This window comes from Oryzias latipes, chromosome 12 (genome assembly GCF_002234675.1).
Source record: "Oryzias latipes chromosome 12, ASM223467v1".
NCBI classification, from domain to species: domain Eukaryota; kingdom Metazoa; phylum Chordata; class Actinopteri; order Beloniformes; family Adrianichthyidae; genus Oryzias; species Oryzias latipes.
The window spans coordinates 6,491,651-6,510,404 of NC_019870.2; the positions used below are offsets into that span (position 1 = coordinate 6,491,651).

General features: G+C 38.8%; 1 protein-coding gene across 4 annotated transcripts in view; it reads right to left on the reverse strand.

Moving 5' to 3' along the window:
- The window catches only part of dab2ip (DAB2 interacting protein), a 153,674-nt gene that overhangs the window by 117,008 nt on the left and 17,912 nt on the right, over positions 1 to 18,754 (reverse strand). Inside the window, exon 1 of one of the 4 annotated variants that reach the window (XM_023960454.1) lies at positions 10,502 to 11,162. The exons of 2 other annotated variants lie outside the window; for them this stretch is intronic. In XM_023960454.1, the coding sequence (XP_023816222.1) occupies positions 10,502 to 10,625 (124 nt within the window). In that variant the 5' untranslated portion in view covers positions 10,626 to 11,162. Of the gene's footprint in view, positions 1 to 10,501; positions 11,163 to 18,754 lie in introns of those variants that run through there. One more of the 4 variants, XM_023960455.1, reaches the window with a different exon arrangement.

Below are 18,754 nucleotides of genomic sequence, written 5' to 3' on the forward strand. Positions count from 1 at the left end.
CAGCCATACATTTTTAAACTGAATGAATCTAAATTAAATTAATTAATTTAGAAATTAAATTAATTTAGTCACCCTTACTTTTAAAATGTGCTATTATTTTGTTTTTGCTCAGCCAGAAGAGAGGTAAAAGAGTCAAATATGGCTCCAGAGATCCCTGCATCAGATAAAAAACCCAATTAACCATAACTTCTGTATTCATCTTGCCAAAAAAATGTCAAAAAGGCCAAATATGGGTTTGTATTGCACACTGATAAGCTGTAATCCACTCTAAAAAGATAAAAAGTCTAATGCGAACTTTTAATTGAAACTTTAACAGCAAACATAAAGCTCCTTTCTGGTTTATTATTCCACAACATTTACCAGCTGTCTGCCTTTTGGTGCAAACCACTGCAACATGAAAAAGCTTCCTGTTGTAGACCAATGAGGGGCTACAGGCTTGGTAATTGGTCAGAAAACTAAAGCTAAAACATACTATAATAAAAAATACTATAGAGAGACTTTAATGATTGGAAAATGCTTCAAACTGTCAACATTAAAACATTTATTAGATCCAATTTAGCTGTGTGTTTTAATGAGGAATGAAACCTGCTTCAAACAGCAGCATGTGTTTGCAGTTTAAGAAGTCTGCACCCTCAGGAGTGGAGAGGAGCATCCACACAGAATGCAGACCAGTGTTTTGACAGGAAGGTAAAAGCGATTTCAAACACACACAGATTCTCCGCGGGCCGCTGAAATCTGCAGCAAAAAAAAAAAAAATCACAGGCTGTCAAGTTGTTTACCGTGTTCTCTCTACCTGGATGTCTATCTTCTCTCAGTTCACTGGCATCCCTGCAAACGCTTCTCTTTTATGATTTTCTTTACAACTAAAGGATGACTGGAACATTTGCTGACCGGCTGGCGGCGCTGCTGAAACCACGTCTGTCCGGTGCACCCATAGAAAATAACTCTTTCTCTGACTATAAGTTACAGCAGTCAAAAATTGTATTGTAATAAAAAAAAATCATTCATAAAAATCATATTAAAGGAATAAATAACAAAAAAAACCTGAATATTTTCACGCTTCAATACTGTAACACATTTATGCATATAGCTTCATGAAACACAGGAGGAATCTCAGCGTAACATATGAATAATTATATAGACTATTGTCTTATAAACAACATGCTATTAAGTCAACTGAATTCTTCATATCACTTCAAATCACAAAATCTGTGTCGCTTTGGAACATTCCACCAAGCCCACCATAGGAGTGAGTGGCACTTCTTCTTCTGAGTTGCTGTCAGAAGCCAACAGTGATATACACACATCTGCAGCGCCCTCTAACTGTGATTCATTAATTAAAAATCACATATAAGTCCCACCTGTGTATAGGACGCACCCCTGGCTAGCTGTCGTCAGTAAGCAGTGATTGGTTCGAGTTAGAATTCGAGTCAACATTTCAATGGCAACCACTCTCACCAATCAGGAGTGAGATTGTTGGAAGTCCACGCCCCTTCTTGTATTTTAGGGTGATGTAATTTAGTCATGGGAAAAGTAAGAAAACAGAAATTTGTGCGATCATGGAGTTATCCGCTGTTTAAATGGTTTGGACAGTTGTAAATGAAGTAGAACAGTCCGGGAATGCTAATGGGAACTTATTATCTTTATATATTCTCATTGTTTAATAATACATTACAAGGTGTACATTCTAGGAACAACAAATGTACAAAAAATACACAAACTACAGGAGCAAATCTAAATCAAATCCTTAACTGTCGTAATGTTGGCCACAAAGAGAAAATGACGTTATAATCGCGCATGTGGGGACTGATCAGGTAGCCATTACTTGTACCATCAAGCACCACTTTTAATAAGGCATTTAATTGGCCAGTTTATAATTTGACTATTTTGCACTACAGGAAAAAAAAAACATTATTAAATAAGATGAGTATTAGGAAGAAGATGTTAAAAAAGATAGCAGAGCAAGAATGGTTATTCTGACACACAGACTGACTGAGTAATAGCTGTTCCATAGACCCATAGACGTGTCCTGTTTGGGACTCCATGGGGGAGGTTTCACTCAGTCCAGTTCTCACATACAGTAAATGATCTCTGGATTCCACTCCATGGAAGCTGTCCCACATGTTGCAGCTCTGAACTTTCACACTTTTTTGTCCAAAACCCTCAGTGACAAAGAGGAGAGTGGGCTGTACAGAGACTAAAAGGTTTTAACATTGAACCCTTAGGTCGGCACTGGACTTCTGACCTCTAAGATTCTGTATTTACTCAGTGTAGAGATGACAGGCTGATTAAGAGGTGCTGTCAGTTCTCCTTGGTGAAACACTGGAAACAAGCAACTCGACTAAAACTACCAGAGCACAAAGAACCAAGAGTCACTGAACTTTTTGCGAACACGGACAACCTGTCAGGAGTGTAGAATGCATAAGACATTCTGTGCTACATCTAAGTATCTTAATGACTCCACATTCGCATCTGTTCAAGTGATATGCAAAGAAAAGTGCTGTGCTTTGTGTTTATTTTGGCGCATGCTCGCCTTTGTCTGCGGTTTGTTACGGGAAGGCAGAGGAAGGGAGCTGAAGATAGGGCAGAGGGAGAAGAAGTGGGCCACAGAAGAAGGAAGTTTGTGTTTGTGCAGATTTTGTGCCGCCGCCGACCAAGATCCTCTCGACTTTAATAACATCAGACGCTTGGCCAGAAAAGAAAAACACTGCACAGACTTGGTGCCAATGGATAACAAACTAAATACAATAATTTAAAGTTTGAACTTGCTGTCAACACTTCCACTAACAAAAACGTCGTCAAACCTGCCCTCCGATAAATAGAAGCTCTTCATATTTATTTACAAAAAAAGCACAAGCAAAGGTGGAACACAATGAAAGGTGAAGAACAAGAGTCCACCAATAAATATTTGAAAATACATGCATGCAATCGCAGCCCACCAATTAATAAACAAATCACGCATTGGATGAAAAACTGCAGTTCCAACCACTACCTGTGGAGGCAGTAATATGTAGAAAACCGTAGAAAAATCAGAAGAAAAAAGGATAAAGAATAAAGGGTCCAAAAACCCATTATCTCCCCTGATTTTACTTTAATTTTAAAGAATGTGTGCGTTAGCATAAATCTGATTTTAGAAGACGCAACTTTTCAAAAATATAGTGGCTTGAGAAACATTCTTTCGAGCACCGTAACTCTTCTACTTTTTACGTACGTAATGTAATTCGAGCGGATTTGGAAGTGGAGAAAAGCAGCCTTGCGCTAAAATGCAGTTGATTTAAAGAGGATATCCCATATCCAACAGTTTATATTAGTAATGCGTTTCATATCGGTGCAAAGTCGATATGAAACGCCCCTTTAATCTGCATCTAAATCAGCCAGTGCTACGCTTAAGTATTACAGTATTTTCAAAGAACATGTTATTTATGTGTCACCGGAAAGTTTAAGGGTTGTTTTTATTTGACCGCTGGGACATTACAGTTAGATCTAACAAACAAGGTCTGGATTTCTTCTTGTGTTAAATCACAGTAAATGAATGCCATAATGAATATCTGGTTTATTAGATCAGAATTTAATAAGGGGTTTTAAACAAGGATAAGGAAATAAGAGCAAATGCCAAAACTGACTTAGAGGATGGATTTTTTGGGGGGACAATCTGAGACATTTTCCCCAAATCCATCTCTATGAAAAGATTTTGTGGACAAACAAAGCTGAGACCATCCTACCTTGCTTATTTTTTTTCCAGTTTTCTCATGATAATGACATTTACTATCTTACTATTACAAAAAAATTGTTTTTTTTTCTTTTGATTATAGACAGAGTGACCCGCCTGTGCAGCTTCAGCCGGGTCGACCATCTCAAATGATGATGACTGATTTGAATGTTGTATACGACCAACAACATCAGCACAATCGCCGCCTGAGTTAGACCACGATTAAAGTAATTAATGAAAAATTGATAAGTTCTGGTGTTCGATATTTTCTCTAACAAACTGGTTTGTTTTACTGCGGACTGTAGATAAATGAAAAAAAGAACATCCTTCATTAACTCACAATCGTAACACATTAGTTATATGGTGATAACAACACTCTACTATCTTGTTATGATGAGAAAAACGTGTTGGGCAAAAAAAGGAAGGTAGGCTGTTCTAGACCAGACAGACGTAGTAGATCAATTGGTTATTTTTTATCCAGAATCAAGAAGCTAGCACTAGTCACAATAGCAGCTGGTCTGCTTTTAGTATTTTTGAAGAAAATAACAACTTTCTGATGCAAACCAAGAGTTGTGTGTAGCGGTAGATTGGCAGTTATCCACAGTAGCGTCCTCTAGACCAGTGTTTTTCAACCTTTTTTGAGCCACGGCACACTTTAACCCTGACAAAAATCCCGCGGCACACCAGCATCCAAAAAAAAAAGAAGCAGAAATTCATGGTCTGTATTGATCGACAGCCCCCCCCCGCAATCTCACGTGGATTTTTGTGATAATTGTGGCAGAAAAAGCAGGAAATTGCGGCTTTTTTTTCTAAGAGATGAACAACCAGCTAAAGACGAGCTCTAGCTGGTATTTCTGTTAGAACTGAGCGACTTTATCAGCAGAATTAAGAACAAGGAAGTGAAGACTTTAACCACTTCTGATTGGTCAGACTGATGACATGTGATTAAGCCTTCAAGAATGATTGGCGGAGACAGTTAAAGGGGCGGGACTTTTCCTTACACAGTTATAGCTGCAGGTAGATCGCGGTACCGTGATTCTTATCAAAATATCTTTAATAGAATTAAATAAACACAAAGAAAAAGTAATTTTAAGATCTTTTATATTCCTTACTACTCAGTGTTTTATCAGGGCCAGTTGGGATGCACAGAAAGCTGATTTCTTGGAGATGGAAAATGTTTTTAGATCAGTGAATGAGGGCAATTTCCCACGGCGCACTTGACCATCTCCCACGGCACACTAGTGTGCCGCGGCACACTGGTTGAAAAACACTGATCTAGACTCCCATTTTCAGGGTATGCTAGCATAACAACAAAAATCTGACGTTTTCAAACTGCACTAAATAACCAGTTCATGCTGTTATTTGATTTGTTGATCACTCCCCCATAGTTTCGCAGTGAGTTCTCTAAAATTGCTCTCAAACTGAGGCGTGTAATCTGAGTTGATATGTGTGGATTAAAGCGGATTAGCCTGCACCTGTCCCCCCTTTTATTGGACTCTTTTGCTTGCTCAGAGACATTACGTCAGCCAGATCCCTCGACGAGAGCCTCTACGCCAAATGAAAAGAAAAAAAAAAAAGAGTAGCAGGCGGGTGAGAAGACTTGAGAGATTACAACAGAGATCAGCGCATAATCCCAGGTTAAACATTGAAAATAAAGGCAAGAATTCCTTATAGGTTTCCTTTATGACTCCGTAGCACATTTTGAGTGTCCTCTCTCTTTGACTGACATCTCTGCTTTCTTTGATACCATATCGAAAGCTAATTAACTACATTATCAGTTTTATCCTTCAAAGCAGAACTGGCAGAAGTACAAGGAATATTTTCGCGGTGTGGTAATGTCTGCTAATTCATCTCACATAGTCTTCAGCCTGTTGGCCAGATTAAATGTATGCAGGGAAAATGAAGTCAAAACGATGACAGAATTAGGCTGCGTGTGATGATTAGTGCTGCCTTTGTTCCCTCAAGTATGAGCCTAATCAGAGAGAGAAGTGCTCTGAAACTAACAGCGGGAAAAAGCTCCTTCGTTTTAGAGGAAACTGGAAAAATGTTTCCATCAGCAGCGAACTTTTAAGTTTGAACATTGGCGCTCCGCTTGATATCCTCTCTTTTTTTTCTGTCCTTGTTTTTTTCAAGCAAATGAATGCTTTCAGATCCCTACTTACACTGACTTTTTTTTTATTTTTTGCCTTTTTGTGACTGAATCACAGTGATTATCTGTGATGTTTCTGTGGAAACGTTTCTGCTTTACAAAGAACTGACAGCAATTTTTGAATCACCAGAATGAACTTGTGTTCTATCCAAACCAGCCTTCCCATTGTCCCACTGCTGAACCGTGTTCACGTCATGGTTATGTTTTCTTTGACACAGATCGCCCTGGTCCTGAAACCATTTCCTTTTAACCCCCTTCTTCCTATACTACACCGACTTTCTATCTTCCTGTCAGATTTTCTTTTCTGTTCTTTACTTTTTTATGTAGCCAAACATGAGCTTTTAAATTCTATCAAATTTAAACCTTGTTCTTTAGACTAGCAAAAAAAAAAAAATCTGACAATGGGGTAAGAAAGATTGTCTCAACAAGATTTCTTTAAAAAAAAGTTTTAAAAAATTCTAGTGACTTATCTATAACAAAGATTATTTTGCAATTGAAAAACTTTCTAAATAAGATTCTTTTTCTGGGAAGACAGCAAATGAGACATTTTTTCCAGATTTAGCTTTAGATTTCATTTTTTGCGTTGTGGTCCTATGTTATTATATGATATGACATTGGAAGCAGGTATTTTGAAAAATGAAGGTAGTTTGGGACAAATATTACTTTTTGGATACCATTACCATTAAGTGACCCCTCCCCCTTTGCATTCCAAACAGGAAGTACCTGCAGGTTCCTGTTAATGCAAATTTAATTAGTGGATCAGTAAATAATAAGAGGAAAAAATGATTGAAAATGCTCAATTTTTTTTTTGAGAACATAAGAATTGTTATTTTGTGTTGACTTGTATAGATGCTCCATTACTGTATCTTTTAGATTTGTATGGAGAAAAGACACATCTTTTAATTTAGCTTTTAAATAAGTAATTCAATCAACATATTTATTCATTAGGCTTTTATGTATGGCTTTTATTGCATATTATTTGTACATTTTTACCCTGTTTATCCTTTGATCCATGCAGTGTCTTCTCAAATTTATTGTTGTTGCTTATAATCTCATGTGTCTAATATGTAAGGGTTAATGGTCGACAAAGTATGCATTATCACTTTTTAAAGCACGCCGTGGAAGCCTGTCAAATTAGCGTCGGACGGTTGCTTCCATGGTCACTTACAAAATAAATAAATAGTAACCAGTTTTTAGTCCTTAATTCTTGTTTTCTCACAAAAAGCGAACTATTTGTTATGTGGTGCGACGCGGCGCTGCACCACGTAACAAATAGTTCGTGTCGCGCCGCACCACCGCTGCAGTCAAGACTCAGGGATATAAAGAGTTATCAATGCTGATCTTTTCCATGGGTTGATTAAAGCATCAGTTCAGAGAGAAAGTTCACTTCTTACCGCTTGTTCTTGTCCAAATGATGAAGCAAAAGGTTGTTTTAAAGAAGGCGGCGCAGTGATACAAAACGTTTAAGCTAGGTGACCGGAACTTCTTTTTACCCTGTGGTATATCACTTTTTAAAGCAACCCAAGCAGCCAATCAGAATCAAGTAATCACCCGGACCATGGTATAAGACTTTTTATTATTTTTAACTAATGTTTTTTTTGTTAAGCACCTTTGTTCGACAGCCTGTTAGTGACTGATTGACTGAAATAGGCCATCAATGCCCTCAGCAATAATTGCCAATAAAGAAGTGGTGATACCTCTTTATCTAGACTTGATAAAAATATAAAAAAAAAACAATTTCTGGTTTTCTTTGTGGTTGGAGACTATATTAAAATGGTAGGAATTTATGTGTTTTAAGAGTTTTCAAAAGAAAAAGTTGATTTCCTTTTCTAAGATCCTCCAAAAATGTCTCAATGTAAAGTTTTTTGCTTTGCATTAATGAATTAAAGCGTTTCTGTCACACTGAAGCGTGGATGAACGATAAAATCTGCCATGACAACTTGAACAGGAGCTCAATCTCAGCACAAGTCGGAATACATCTTCTGCCTGCATCAAGAGGTCAGGACATTCTGTGCGAGTCCTCACATCGGACAAGGCCGTCGTATTTTTCTACCTGCCCACCTTCCTATCTTCCCTAAAGATAAAGCGTGAGTTTGCATGTCAGTGTCACCAGCCGGGGCACGAGACAGGAAAAGGACTCAGTTCTGCCCCTGACATCAGCTTGTTCCACAGATAACAGCCCGCACAGATGTGCACGCTGTGAAAACAATAACACATGAGCTCATGTAAGCTGATCTGACACACGGACGGGCTGTCCGTCAGGAGGGGCTGCCGCCACATCCTCAGGACAGAGTCACACTTCTGTTACTGGCTCAAGCGTGAATAAGAGTTTTGATTTTACAGCACATTTTCCTTCACAATTAAAGGCTGTCTATTGTTAAAGTAAAATATGTCCAACACAAGAGGCCGTCAGCTCTCATCTGTCTGCCCAGCTGTTGGACAGGACAAGTTAAAAAAAAGAAAAAAAAAAAAAAAAAAAAAAAAAGGTTGTTTATTGGTGTGAAAAATTTTTAAAAATCCAAAATGTTTGAATAAAAATAGTGAAAACAGTAACGATAAAACCAAAATGTAGATGAATGAAAACTTGATCACATTTGTGCCTCGAAAACACATAATTGCAGTAAATCCTGTAATTCTGTACGTTGTAACATTTGTTTCATGTTCACAACTGTGCCAAGAGATATTCAACATTTTAACCAGCCACAGCTGCATTTTAATAACCCCTAATGCTGCGTTCACATTGGCCTGGGAAACACATGTTCCAATGACCACTTCCAATAAAAGGTCTATATAAAGCTGCGTTGCACGTTTCGGGCTTAAAAACTTTCAAGCTCACAGAAGTACATAAGTGGGCTCTACATACAAAATACGAGGACAATAAATATGCTTTCAAAGTTGAACTTCGACCGATCAGGGACTCAAATTTGGTGGTCATGTATGGTTAAAACATGGAAGTACCAACCGTTTGAAAATTGATCATGAAGGAGAAATTAACTGGAATTATATGACATCAAGGTTGAATCTGAGTTGCTTCCCTACATGACCAGCAGATGTTGGTTCGGACTTATTCTGACACGCTGAAGGTTAATTCCTGCTCTTTAATTGACCCTAGTTGTATAAATTCACACCTCAACAAGACTTGGATTGAACGTTTTGTAATCTGGTAGCAAAAAACATGCAGAAATCTAGTCATCCTTTGGCTGAGACATTATTTTCGAGACAATGTGACCACTGTTAGTATTAATTTCACCTCCAACATTTGTTGCTGGACATTCAAATGATAAATTGCCTTGGGGACAGACTTCCTGCCACATAAATAAGCACCATTAACACTTGGATTATCCACATTAGTTGACCGCTGTGGACTCTGATGGAGCTCCATTGTTTTGTAGCACCATAGCTCATTAAAACGCTTATGACTCCTAACATCCTACAAGTGCTTCTCTGCTCTGCTCTTTTTAAATAAATTAGACTTTTATCTATTTCTTGTAACGAATCACAAAGTGGGTAAAGTGCCAGGAAGTTGCACAGATGAGCAACAGGAAGTTTCCAGAATAAAACACCCTGATTAGACTGTTCTTGTCTATCAATGCAAAAAAGCATTAATGTTCTATCTGAAATTCTACACCTACAATGTATTTTTCTGTTTTTAGTGTAATATTTTATAAATCCACCGACTTTCAGGCTTTTATTTTTTCCACTAAAACAAATAAAACGTCTTTTTTAGCCTTAGTTTGTCCTCTCGCCTGCATGCGAGTCCCTTAATGCAAAAGTTTTTCAGAGGACAGGGCTCCACAAAGATCAAGGCCCGGCGTGTTTGCATTCGTCTTTGTACTCCAGCTCGAATGCACACGTGTGCGCTCTTTAGACAAGTGAATGATAGAGTGGAGCGACTTCAAAGCTCCTCTTTCATCTGAAGGCAGAAACCAAGCACAGATGGACACGGGAGGACAAATCGAGATGCAGTCTGGAGGAGATGCAGTGCTCCTGATGTTTAGAGCTCCTAAATAAGTTTGAGTTCGGAGCAACTCTCTTCTATTAGCAATGCCTTAAAAATAACCCTCTTAAAAATGAGAAAAAATTGCCTGAAGAATCACCCTTAATCACAAAAATCCAGTCTTTTGGACAGAACTGTTAGCTCAAACATTACTACTAAAAAGCATTTTGCTGGAGGACATTGGGCAAAAAAAACTACATTCAGTGAGAAAAATCAGGCAGCCGAAAGCCTTGCAAAAGAGCAAATTTAGTTGCAGGAGTAGCACCCAAGCAGGGTAGAACTTGGCAGGTTTGCAGCAAACTGGGAGCTGTCACGCATGACAAAAAGCATCCCTCTGTGAACTGTGACGCCAAACTGTTGACTAGAAAAACGTCAACATGAAGGGAGCGTTGCCATGAGGTCCTAAAAATACCAAAAGACTTGTTCTCATGTGAACGCGCCACAGAATCTGTCCTGAAAAAAGTAAGAAGAACTCAATTTTTAGCTTCATGTTGCAGTCGTCATAGATCTGCAAACCCTACTGAGAACAGAGACTGTCAGAGTCATTGAGCTGCTGCAGTATTTGGTTGCATCTCTTCTGTAACAGGCCTGGGAGGGAAATATCAGGCCAAAAGAGCAGCTTTGGTATCATTCAAGTGTTTATTACCCCTCATGGCAGACGACCTGGTGCGGCTGCGGGACCGGCTTCGCTGACGTTGCAGTCGGGACTTTCCCAGGAACCTGTAGTAGTACGAGGGTCTTCCTGATGCCTTCCTGGTGACCCCCGCCATGGTGCCACTCTCAGCTCACCACTTCAACAGAAACAAGTTTTCTTCCTCGTAATGTCCGATCAACTCTAGGCGAGGTTCTCATGGGGTCAAGCTCAGTTCACCACAAACTTCATTTAGAAGTCCTTCTGCAGACGTTGAGTCAGAGCTCTTGGGTGGCGTTGGGCTCAAATCGACTCCTCTGTGAAATCACTTCCCGCTGCTGAGGAGAGGATTAAAACATCAAGCATCCACTTGTGTCCAACGCAGGCGAATCCAGTCCCACGAGCTCTGCAGCTCTGAACTCCCCCTCAAAGTTTCCCACAGTAAGCTACCAGTTGTACGCCGTCCGGAATACTGTGCGAGTGTGTATCCTGAATGACAGGAAAGCTGTTCCTGTTCCCAGAGTGCAAGAGCACAGAAGGAATGTCAGGGACGGTCAGAAAAACCAACCCCTCAGCTCAACAACGCTGCAAAATACAGCGCTGCAGCACAGCTTCATACATCCTCACCTCCCGGGACCAGGGGGAGAATGTATACAACTAAACAAAGAGAGGAGGAAGGCATGCTATGTGGATGAGAACACCGGGACGAAAACTTTGAGATGCCTAGAAAACACGCATCGACAAGGTGGAACGGATTTCCAAACGCAGCAATCAGTTTACAGCTTTTAAAGTTTTCCTCAAATCCAGCCAGATTTGCAGCTGACTCACAGATATTGATCAAACTTTGTGGGACAAGCCTAACTGATAAAAATGTCCCCACTTTCGATCAAACTCCTAGCTCCTGATTTGTTAAAAGTCTGGCTCCTGGTTTTACGATACGTCCACTTAAATTTGCCTTCCCAGACAAGAAAGGCATGACTGGGAGTGACAGACTGCCAGAAGCAGATGTAAACATGTTAGGCAACCAATAGAAAGGAGATGAGGGTTGTGTAGACAGAGCAGAGTCCTCAAGTAAACGCACAAGCACACGTGTCTGTACATCAGGATGCTTACAGCTTCTGGAAATTTAAGCTTTTCTTAAAAAAAACAACAAAAAAGTAAATATTTCCCCTTTCTGATCATCTCTTATTTCTTAATTATAACAAAGTTTAAAAGCTTCACTGATGTGTTAAAGAAACATCATTTAAACTTTGGCTCTTTTTCTCTTAATTTTCTCTCAATCTACTTTCACATTTAAGAAAGGCAGAATCCCACTGTATCTGTGAGACATTATTATGTTCCCAGCAGTGGCCAGAAAGTTCAGACAGAGTGGTTTGAAATATTGATTTCGAGTCAAACCGCAGAAGCTTCAAGTGCAGCTAAGGTGATTTCAACCAGTTTTTACCTCTAATTTTTTTTTGGCTAAAATCTTTCAGAATAAAAGACTTTTTTAAGCAAATCACTGAAAAAAGTTTTTTTTGTTTTTGTTTATTTGATGCCAAATGAGTCCAGAGGACAGTGTGTGTCTGTGTGAGTGTGAATGCACATGATTGTGACAAAAATAAAATCAATGGCTGTGACTCAGATCTATTGTGAAAAGTTGGAGACACAGGAGGAAGTCAAGACGTTATGGTGATTATATGCACGAAAGGAGTCAAAGTCTTCATATTTTTGAAGAAGTGCAGGCTGTTGACATTTAGAGAGGATGGAAAAAGTTGTAAAAATGACATCTTGCCTAATCTGACTGTAAGTCGCAAGTTCTTGCAGCATTTTTCTGATGATGGAGGACATATATTAGGAAAATTATGCTTCAAATTGAACTTCTGAGTATTTGTTTGTTCAAATCGTTGTCTATTAAGAGCAGATGAAAAAATGCAGATGGAAAATGCTTGTAGGTGTGACGTAGGACCTAAAACAGCTGCAAGCTCCCAGCTCCGTTCCATTCTGATCCATCCACTTGTAGACGACTAGATCTTTGTTTTCCTCATCTGAACTGTCATCTGGCTTCAACTGGAAAGCCATTTTGTCGCACCGATAATGTTAGCTTGGGGTTGTGAGGGGCTGTAAACTAGTGGGAGAGTATATAAACAGATGGATGATGGAAAGAGAGGTGGGCTCACCCCATGCCAACAGTCCTGGCCCACAACTAAGAGGCTAATTTGTAATGAACTACTGCCGCTCTGTAGAAATTCTGTCTCAGCAAACGGCACACGTTTTTCCTATTTTGGCCCATAATGTCATAATTAAAAGACCATTGGGAACGCTTTTACAGGAGATCAAAAGATGATTGGAGTAAGACTTAAAGGAACATTAACGTACCATTGTGGGTGGGGAAAGTGTATCTTTAAGGATAATGTAAGTAAACACGCACTAACAATGTACAGCTGCACTCTAGCTGTTAGTAAGGTGGGCGCACTGGCTGCATACACGCTAATGTGCATGCACGGGGTGTACAGATGATACTTTAGAGGCCGTAGGACGCCCACACAAATTACACTCTGAAATGGCCTAAATTCTAACAGTTAGGCTGCAAGTATTGAGTGCACAACGGACCCCTTAGACCCCTGCTAAGGACACCCTTAGCAGGTTTTGGGGGGCCTGAAAAAGGAAAAATTGGTCCGATGTACCTCTGTCTCAGCTATTTCACCCTTATGTGTTGTAACAATGTTCTCAATGACCTGTCACCTACAGCGTCTGCACAAACAGTTTTTTTCCCTATACAGACTCACCGAGTGGTCTAGGTTCTTAAAATTTGCCTCGTACAGGTTTGCCCATCCCCCCCCCCTGCAGACAGCCCGTACCCACCCGTAAGGCCAGCTGTGACTGAGCATAAAACTTCCAGAACAACACGTAGAATCCGGGGTAATCATCTGCAGAGTTAGCTAAAATTCCAACCTCTGGCCGTTTCTAAGGTGCATTGATATGCTGATTCCTCCTAATTAAAGTCTTTCTGTGCCCACTCTCTGGACTGCATTTACTCCTTTCAGCTGCTGCTCAATTGTTCGCTGTGATGCCGCCGGTTGCTGGTGGGAGCCGCTGGGGGCCATAACCCTGCACTCACAGCGGAATTTCTGTCATTACCTCAGCCCGTAACCCCTCAGCGACAGGGTGGAGCGGAGAATGCGTCTCTAACATCCACTGTGGGCTGCTGGCCTCCAGCTCCACCGAGAGACTTCACTGGACCTTGGTGGGGATTTATCACTTAAGGTAGAGCTGAAAGTCTTGTGTTTGGAGCCACAGGAAACATAAAACCTTGTGCCGAAGCAGTTTTACTCCCAAGTTAAGCACACACACTGAATAAATACAAACAGGCAGGTTTATAGTGGGGTTGATTTGGCTTCCTGAATTGTCCATAACCCCCCCACCTCTCTAAAAAAACAGGACAAACAGAATCCTATTATTTTCCACGGCAGACTGGTTTGTCCAGCCTTCTCTATTTGCATTGCAATCTCTGTGGGAATAATCACTCACAATGGAATCTTGTTAGACTGGCCAGGAGTTTGCACACAGGCAAGGGCGAGTCAGGGCCGTGCAGTTTGTGTGCTGATAATGGCTTTCCTTATATTTTATCACAAAGGGACAGTGAAAGGATGAATACATGGAAAAAGCCACAGATTTGGGGGGGTTTGTGCACGCCAGCTGCAACCTTAGGACAGAGTGGAGAGAAGAAGCCTCTTTCTTTCCTTCAAATAATCAATATTCTGGATTTTTTTTGTAACAGTTCCAGTGAAAAAAACATCAAATAGTTAAAATGTCACATTGCAGTTATGATTTGTAGTGATTTAATTAATTTATATGCTGCATTGTCATGTCTGGAATACTTACTGAAATGTAAGTATGTCCACAGAAAAGTTTCCCAAATTTAAAAACTATGAACATAAGCACCCTGCACTACAAATATTTGCATGATTTGTTAAAAAAACCCACAAAGTTGTGATTAAAAAACATACCCCACAATAGCCATAATATAGATAATTAGCCACCGGATGGTCTTTTACTGTAACAACACAACATATTGCAGCAGAAGAAGACATTTTTGAACATCTGTTGAAATCATCATCATTTCTTTGTTGGATCTCAGCAGACGGGAACCTGAATCAACTTTTAAGTTTTCAAAACGTTAGGTTAAACTTAAAAAAAGTGCTATTATTGTTTTGTTCTGTTGTGCTTTTGGTTATGACTTGAACTCAGTCAGATGCAACAATTAAAGGCGGACACGACGACCCCAGCCAGTTAAAAAAAAAAAAAAAAAGATTGAGTTTTTGTTGTAGTTGGTGAAATAAAACTGAGTTTTCTGTTTTTCCATCCAACCAGGAAATATACATTTAATTAAACATCTTTTAATTTTATGAACAAATGTTTGCAGTCTATTCTTGAAATCAGGCAGAAACGATAAAAAAGGTAATTTTTGGTTTCATCAAAAAAAGAAAAGCAATGATAAGTTAAATTTTTTTGTCTTACCTGCTGAATGAATGCGAGAAATGAGCTGGAAAGGTTCAGAAGACAGCAGGAAAAAAAAAGAAAAAAACGTGCAATATTATGAAACATTTTGGATGCAAACTTATCGTAAACACTAGTTCTCATAAATGAGTCACACAAAGTCAGCAATCAGCTGCCACAGTTGTTTATGTGAAGAAAAAGAAATACAACCTGAACATTGTATTTTTATTTGCATTTTTTTATCAGATTCTGATGATTCCCTGAATGATCACTTCACTGGAGACACTAATTTTAGTTTTAACAACTCTGTCTTATGCAAATCTACTGCACGCACAAGCAGAACTGTTTACATGTTCAGGGATAGCATTGATGACCGACAACTAAGATATATGATATGGATTTCCATTTTCTATATTCCTGTCCCAGCTACTGCTGAGCGAAGGCGGGGTACGTAATAAACAACCAAGACAGAAACCTTAAGACAAAGCACTGCTGATATTAAACTGTCACAACTTCCACTTTTAACAGAAGATAAAAAAAAAAAAAAAAAAGTTTTTACACAGCCCTCTTAAACTGAAATCTGTTAGATGTTTAATAGAAAGTGGGGACTAATCATCTATGGAAAAAAAAGTTATCCAGTGGAGTAAAAACAACGCAATGGGACTGCTAAGAATAATAAAATATAAGTGTAAAATGATTTCTGGATTAAATCTGTTCGAATCCTTTCATTTAACCGCTCAATTGACTGAGAAGTCAGTGAAGTAGCAGGTCAGGTCTGTTGCAGCAGTGACCCCTTGTGGAAGAAAGGGAGAACTACAGCTGCAGGCGGCAACAGGATCTCATTGCTCACCATCAGGACCTGATAAATGCTGCTGCTCCTAAAACATCGACTCACTAGCTATTTTGGGGTCCAGTTTAAGGTTTTAAAACATTTAGGAATAAGAACATCTTTCATTCTTTTACGTTTTTTGTAAATAAAAACAAAAAAAAAACCCCTAACGTTCACGTTTACTTGATGACATTTCATGCTAAATAATGATGACATTTACATAAATATTTATTTTTTGGGGGTTTCCCGTCGTATTATCCCTTGTTAAAATGTTTTAATGCTTTACACAAACCAACAAACAAAACAAAACTGCTTTTGTGACAAGGATAAATTACAAATGTGTCGATTTTCTTTGGGTAAAACAAAATAGATTTAGTGAAAGTACAGTTCATTACACAAAAATAATTATAATATAAACCAAATAATCTAAGTGACGTCTTATCTGTTGCTTTCTTGTAAAACAAATTTAACTGTTACTTTTACTGAAATGATGTTTTTTTTATGTAAGCTTTTTTTCCTTGGGATATCTAGGAATGTTATTTTTCATTTGTTCTATATAAATAAAGTAAGTGAAATAATAATCAAGGAACTGGATTTCTAATATACTAAACAAAATTTCCTGGAACAGATAAAAAAACTGTCCACAAACCTAAAATTTTTTTTTGATTTTTTTATATTACGTTTTTCGAATTTCCAACAGTTTTCTTTGAGATCTTATAAATGATGACAAATGTCTCTTTAGATTTCACATCATTCTTTGAATATTTACTCTCAAATGACATTTTTTATGAGCAAATAATAAAATAAACATGTATATTATAATAACGTTTATAAAAGCTGGTTTAAAATAGTCTCATTTAACCATAAATGCCTGAAAATAACATCATCCCACATTCTCCACTACAGAAAAGGTCATGAGCCTTAATGTCGTTATCATCATGAGGAAGAATCCACTGCAGCCCTTTATGGTGGAACCTGCAGCTGCAAACATCACTGAAACCGAAGCCCGTGAAAATTCTCTGGGATAAAAGCTTCTTCATGCCAACTGGTTCTGCTTTGGTGTTGGTTGGCCTCTTCTTCCTCTTCTCATTCATGCATCACACTCCAGCTAGCCTCCAGAGAAGGAGGCCGAACTGCAGTGCCCCGTCCCAAGCAGAACTCATTAAACAAGGCCAGAGACACGGAGGACAGAGGAGGCTGTGTGAACGCGCTGGCCCAAAACAGGCCCATACACAAAATGAGAGGGCAGGAGAGACGAGAAGGGGGGTACAAGGAATAAAAGGAACCAATAGGAAGTTAGAGAGTAGAAAAAAAAGGCGTGAGAGAGATCCCAGTGATGCAGAAATACCTAATAGATGAAACATTTTTAACCTTTATTCTTAGTGTGACGACAAATAGGCAGAAATTGCAGCCTTTTTTCCAAAAAAACTTTGTTTCTTTTGTCAAATGGGCTCAACTCCAGAGAGAGTTTTTTCAGATCTGCTGCACAACTGCATGTCTTACACCAGAAAGCTACTCAGGATGTAGTAAGTGACTGAACATTTTGCGCATTTTCCACGTATGAAATTTCGGTCTTTCATGATACATGTGTGATATACCTAACTCACAAGTGTTTCTTGCGTTCGTCATGCGTTGACACGCGCAGATGCCCGTTGATGGTTTCGGCCAACTGGTCTTTACGTGAATTTGGTTTTGAGCCGTTCAAAATATTAGCTCGGATGAGAATGACGCAATTAATGTGCTTTTTACGTAGTTTTACGCAATTATTGCGTAAATCTTAAGCATGATTTTTGCTAAATTTGTGGCTTTCCAAGACCATATCACGCATGTCTAACAGACTTTTCACCCATGTACCACCAATATATAACTTTGATGACGCGTATACGGAGCACATATCACGTTCATATTACATAACTGACACACGGCTCACTAATGAAATGCATATAAACATCAAATAATCGTAATAATCATGTTCTACTTTGGTTTACGTGTTCTTTGTGTGATTTATTTCTGCTTATTCTGTTGTTTTAGCGTGGTTCATTCATAATAGATCTGAGAAAATTAGATAGAAAGACCACAACTTTCCTTACTTTTTCCGGATATATTCACGAATGACCAATTTTCATCCATGCACTATGTGAACCATGTACGTAGTGGCTGTGTGACCTTTAAGGAAAATGTTAGTACCATAGTTTGAAGGTAGAATCCACTAAACATCCCTTTAAGTTTTTAATTTCCACCACAAAAAGCTAGTGGATGAACAGGATGTTTATCTATTGCCTAATTATACGGTTTTTGTAAGATTTTAGCTAAATAGTAGACTTATGCATCCATTTACCAGGGAGAAATTCACACCACAAATTTTTTTTTCCTATTTAATCCCAGGAGGGCTGCAGTCATGAGCAAAAATGCACACCTTTCCATGCCTCTAGAAACTTTTTCAACATGGTTGGACGGGGTTACCATGGTGACGTGGTTCCAAGGAGCTGCTCTCATTGCAGCTCACAGCTATATTTAGAAGTGTGGCCATAATAACATTTACTTGAATGATGCTAATGCAATAAGGAGGAAGTTTTTCTCTCTGACACCACTGCATTTCCTCCAACACAGATGATGCCTGGACAACAGCGGGATATCAGACATGCAACATTTTCTGAACATATTAAGAACTATAAGATTTGAATAATTCAAATAGTTTACTTATTCAGTTCATCTTAATTTTAGCTCATCTTTTTTGGGGGGGAAAAAAATCACGGAAATATGTAAAGAACTACATGAAAAAACGTAAACTAGTTTTTCTAATTATTTTTTTTTCTATTACCTGTTGAGAAATGAAACAGCTTGAGCTACAGTACCTCCACAGTAGATTGTCTGTCCAGTGCAAACATTGGAGCCAGTGTGGTGAGAATATCTCAGGATAATGTCAGGATTACGGATTGAATAGCCACCATTCTGCTGTT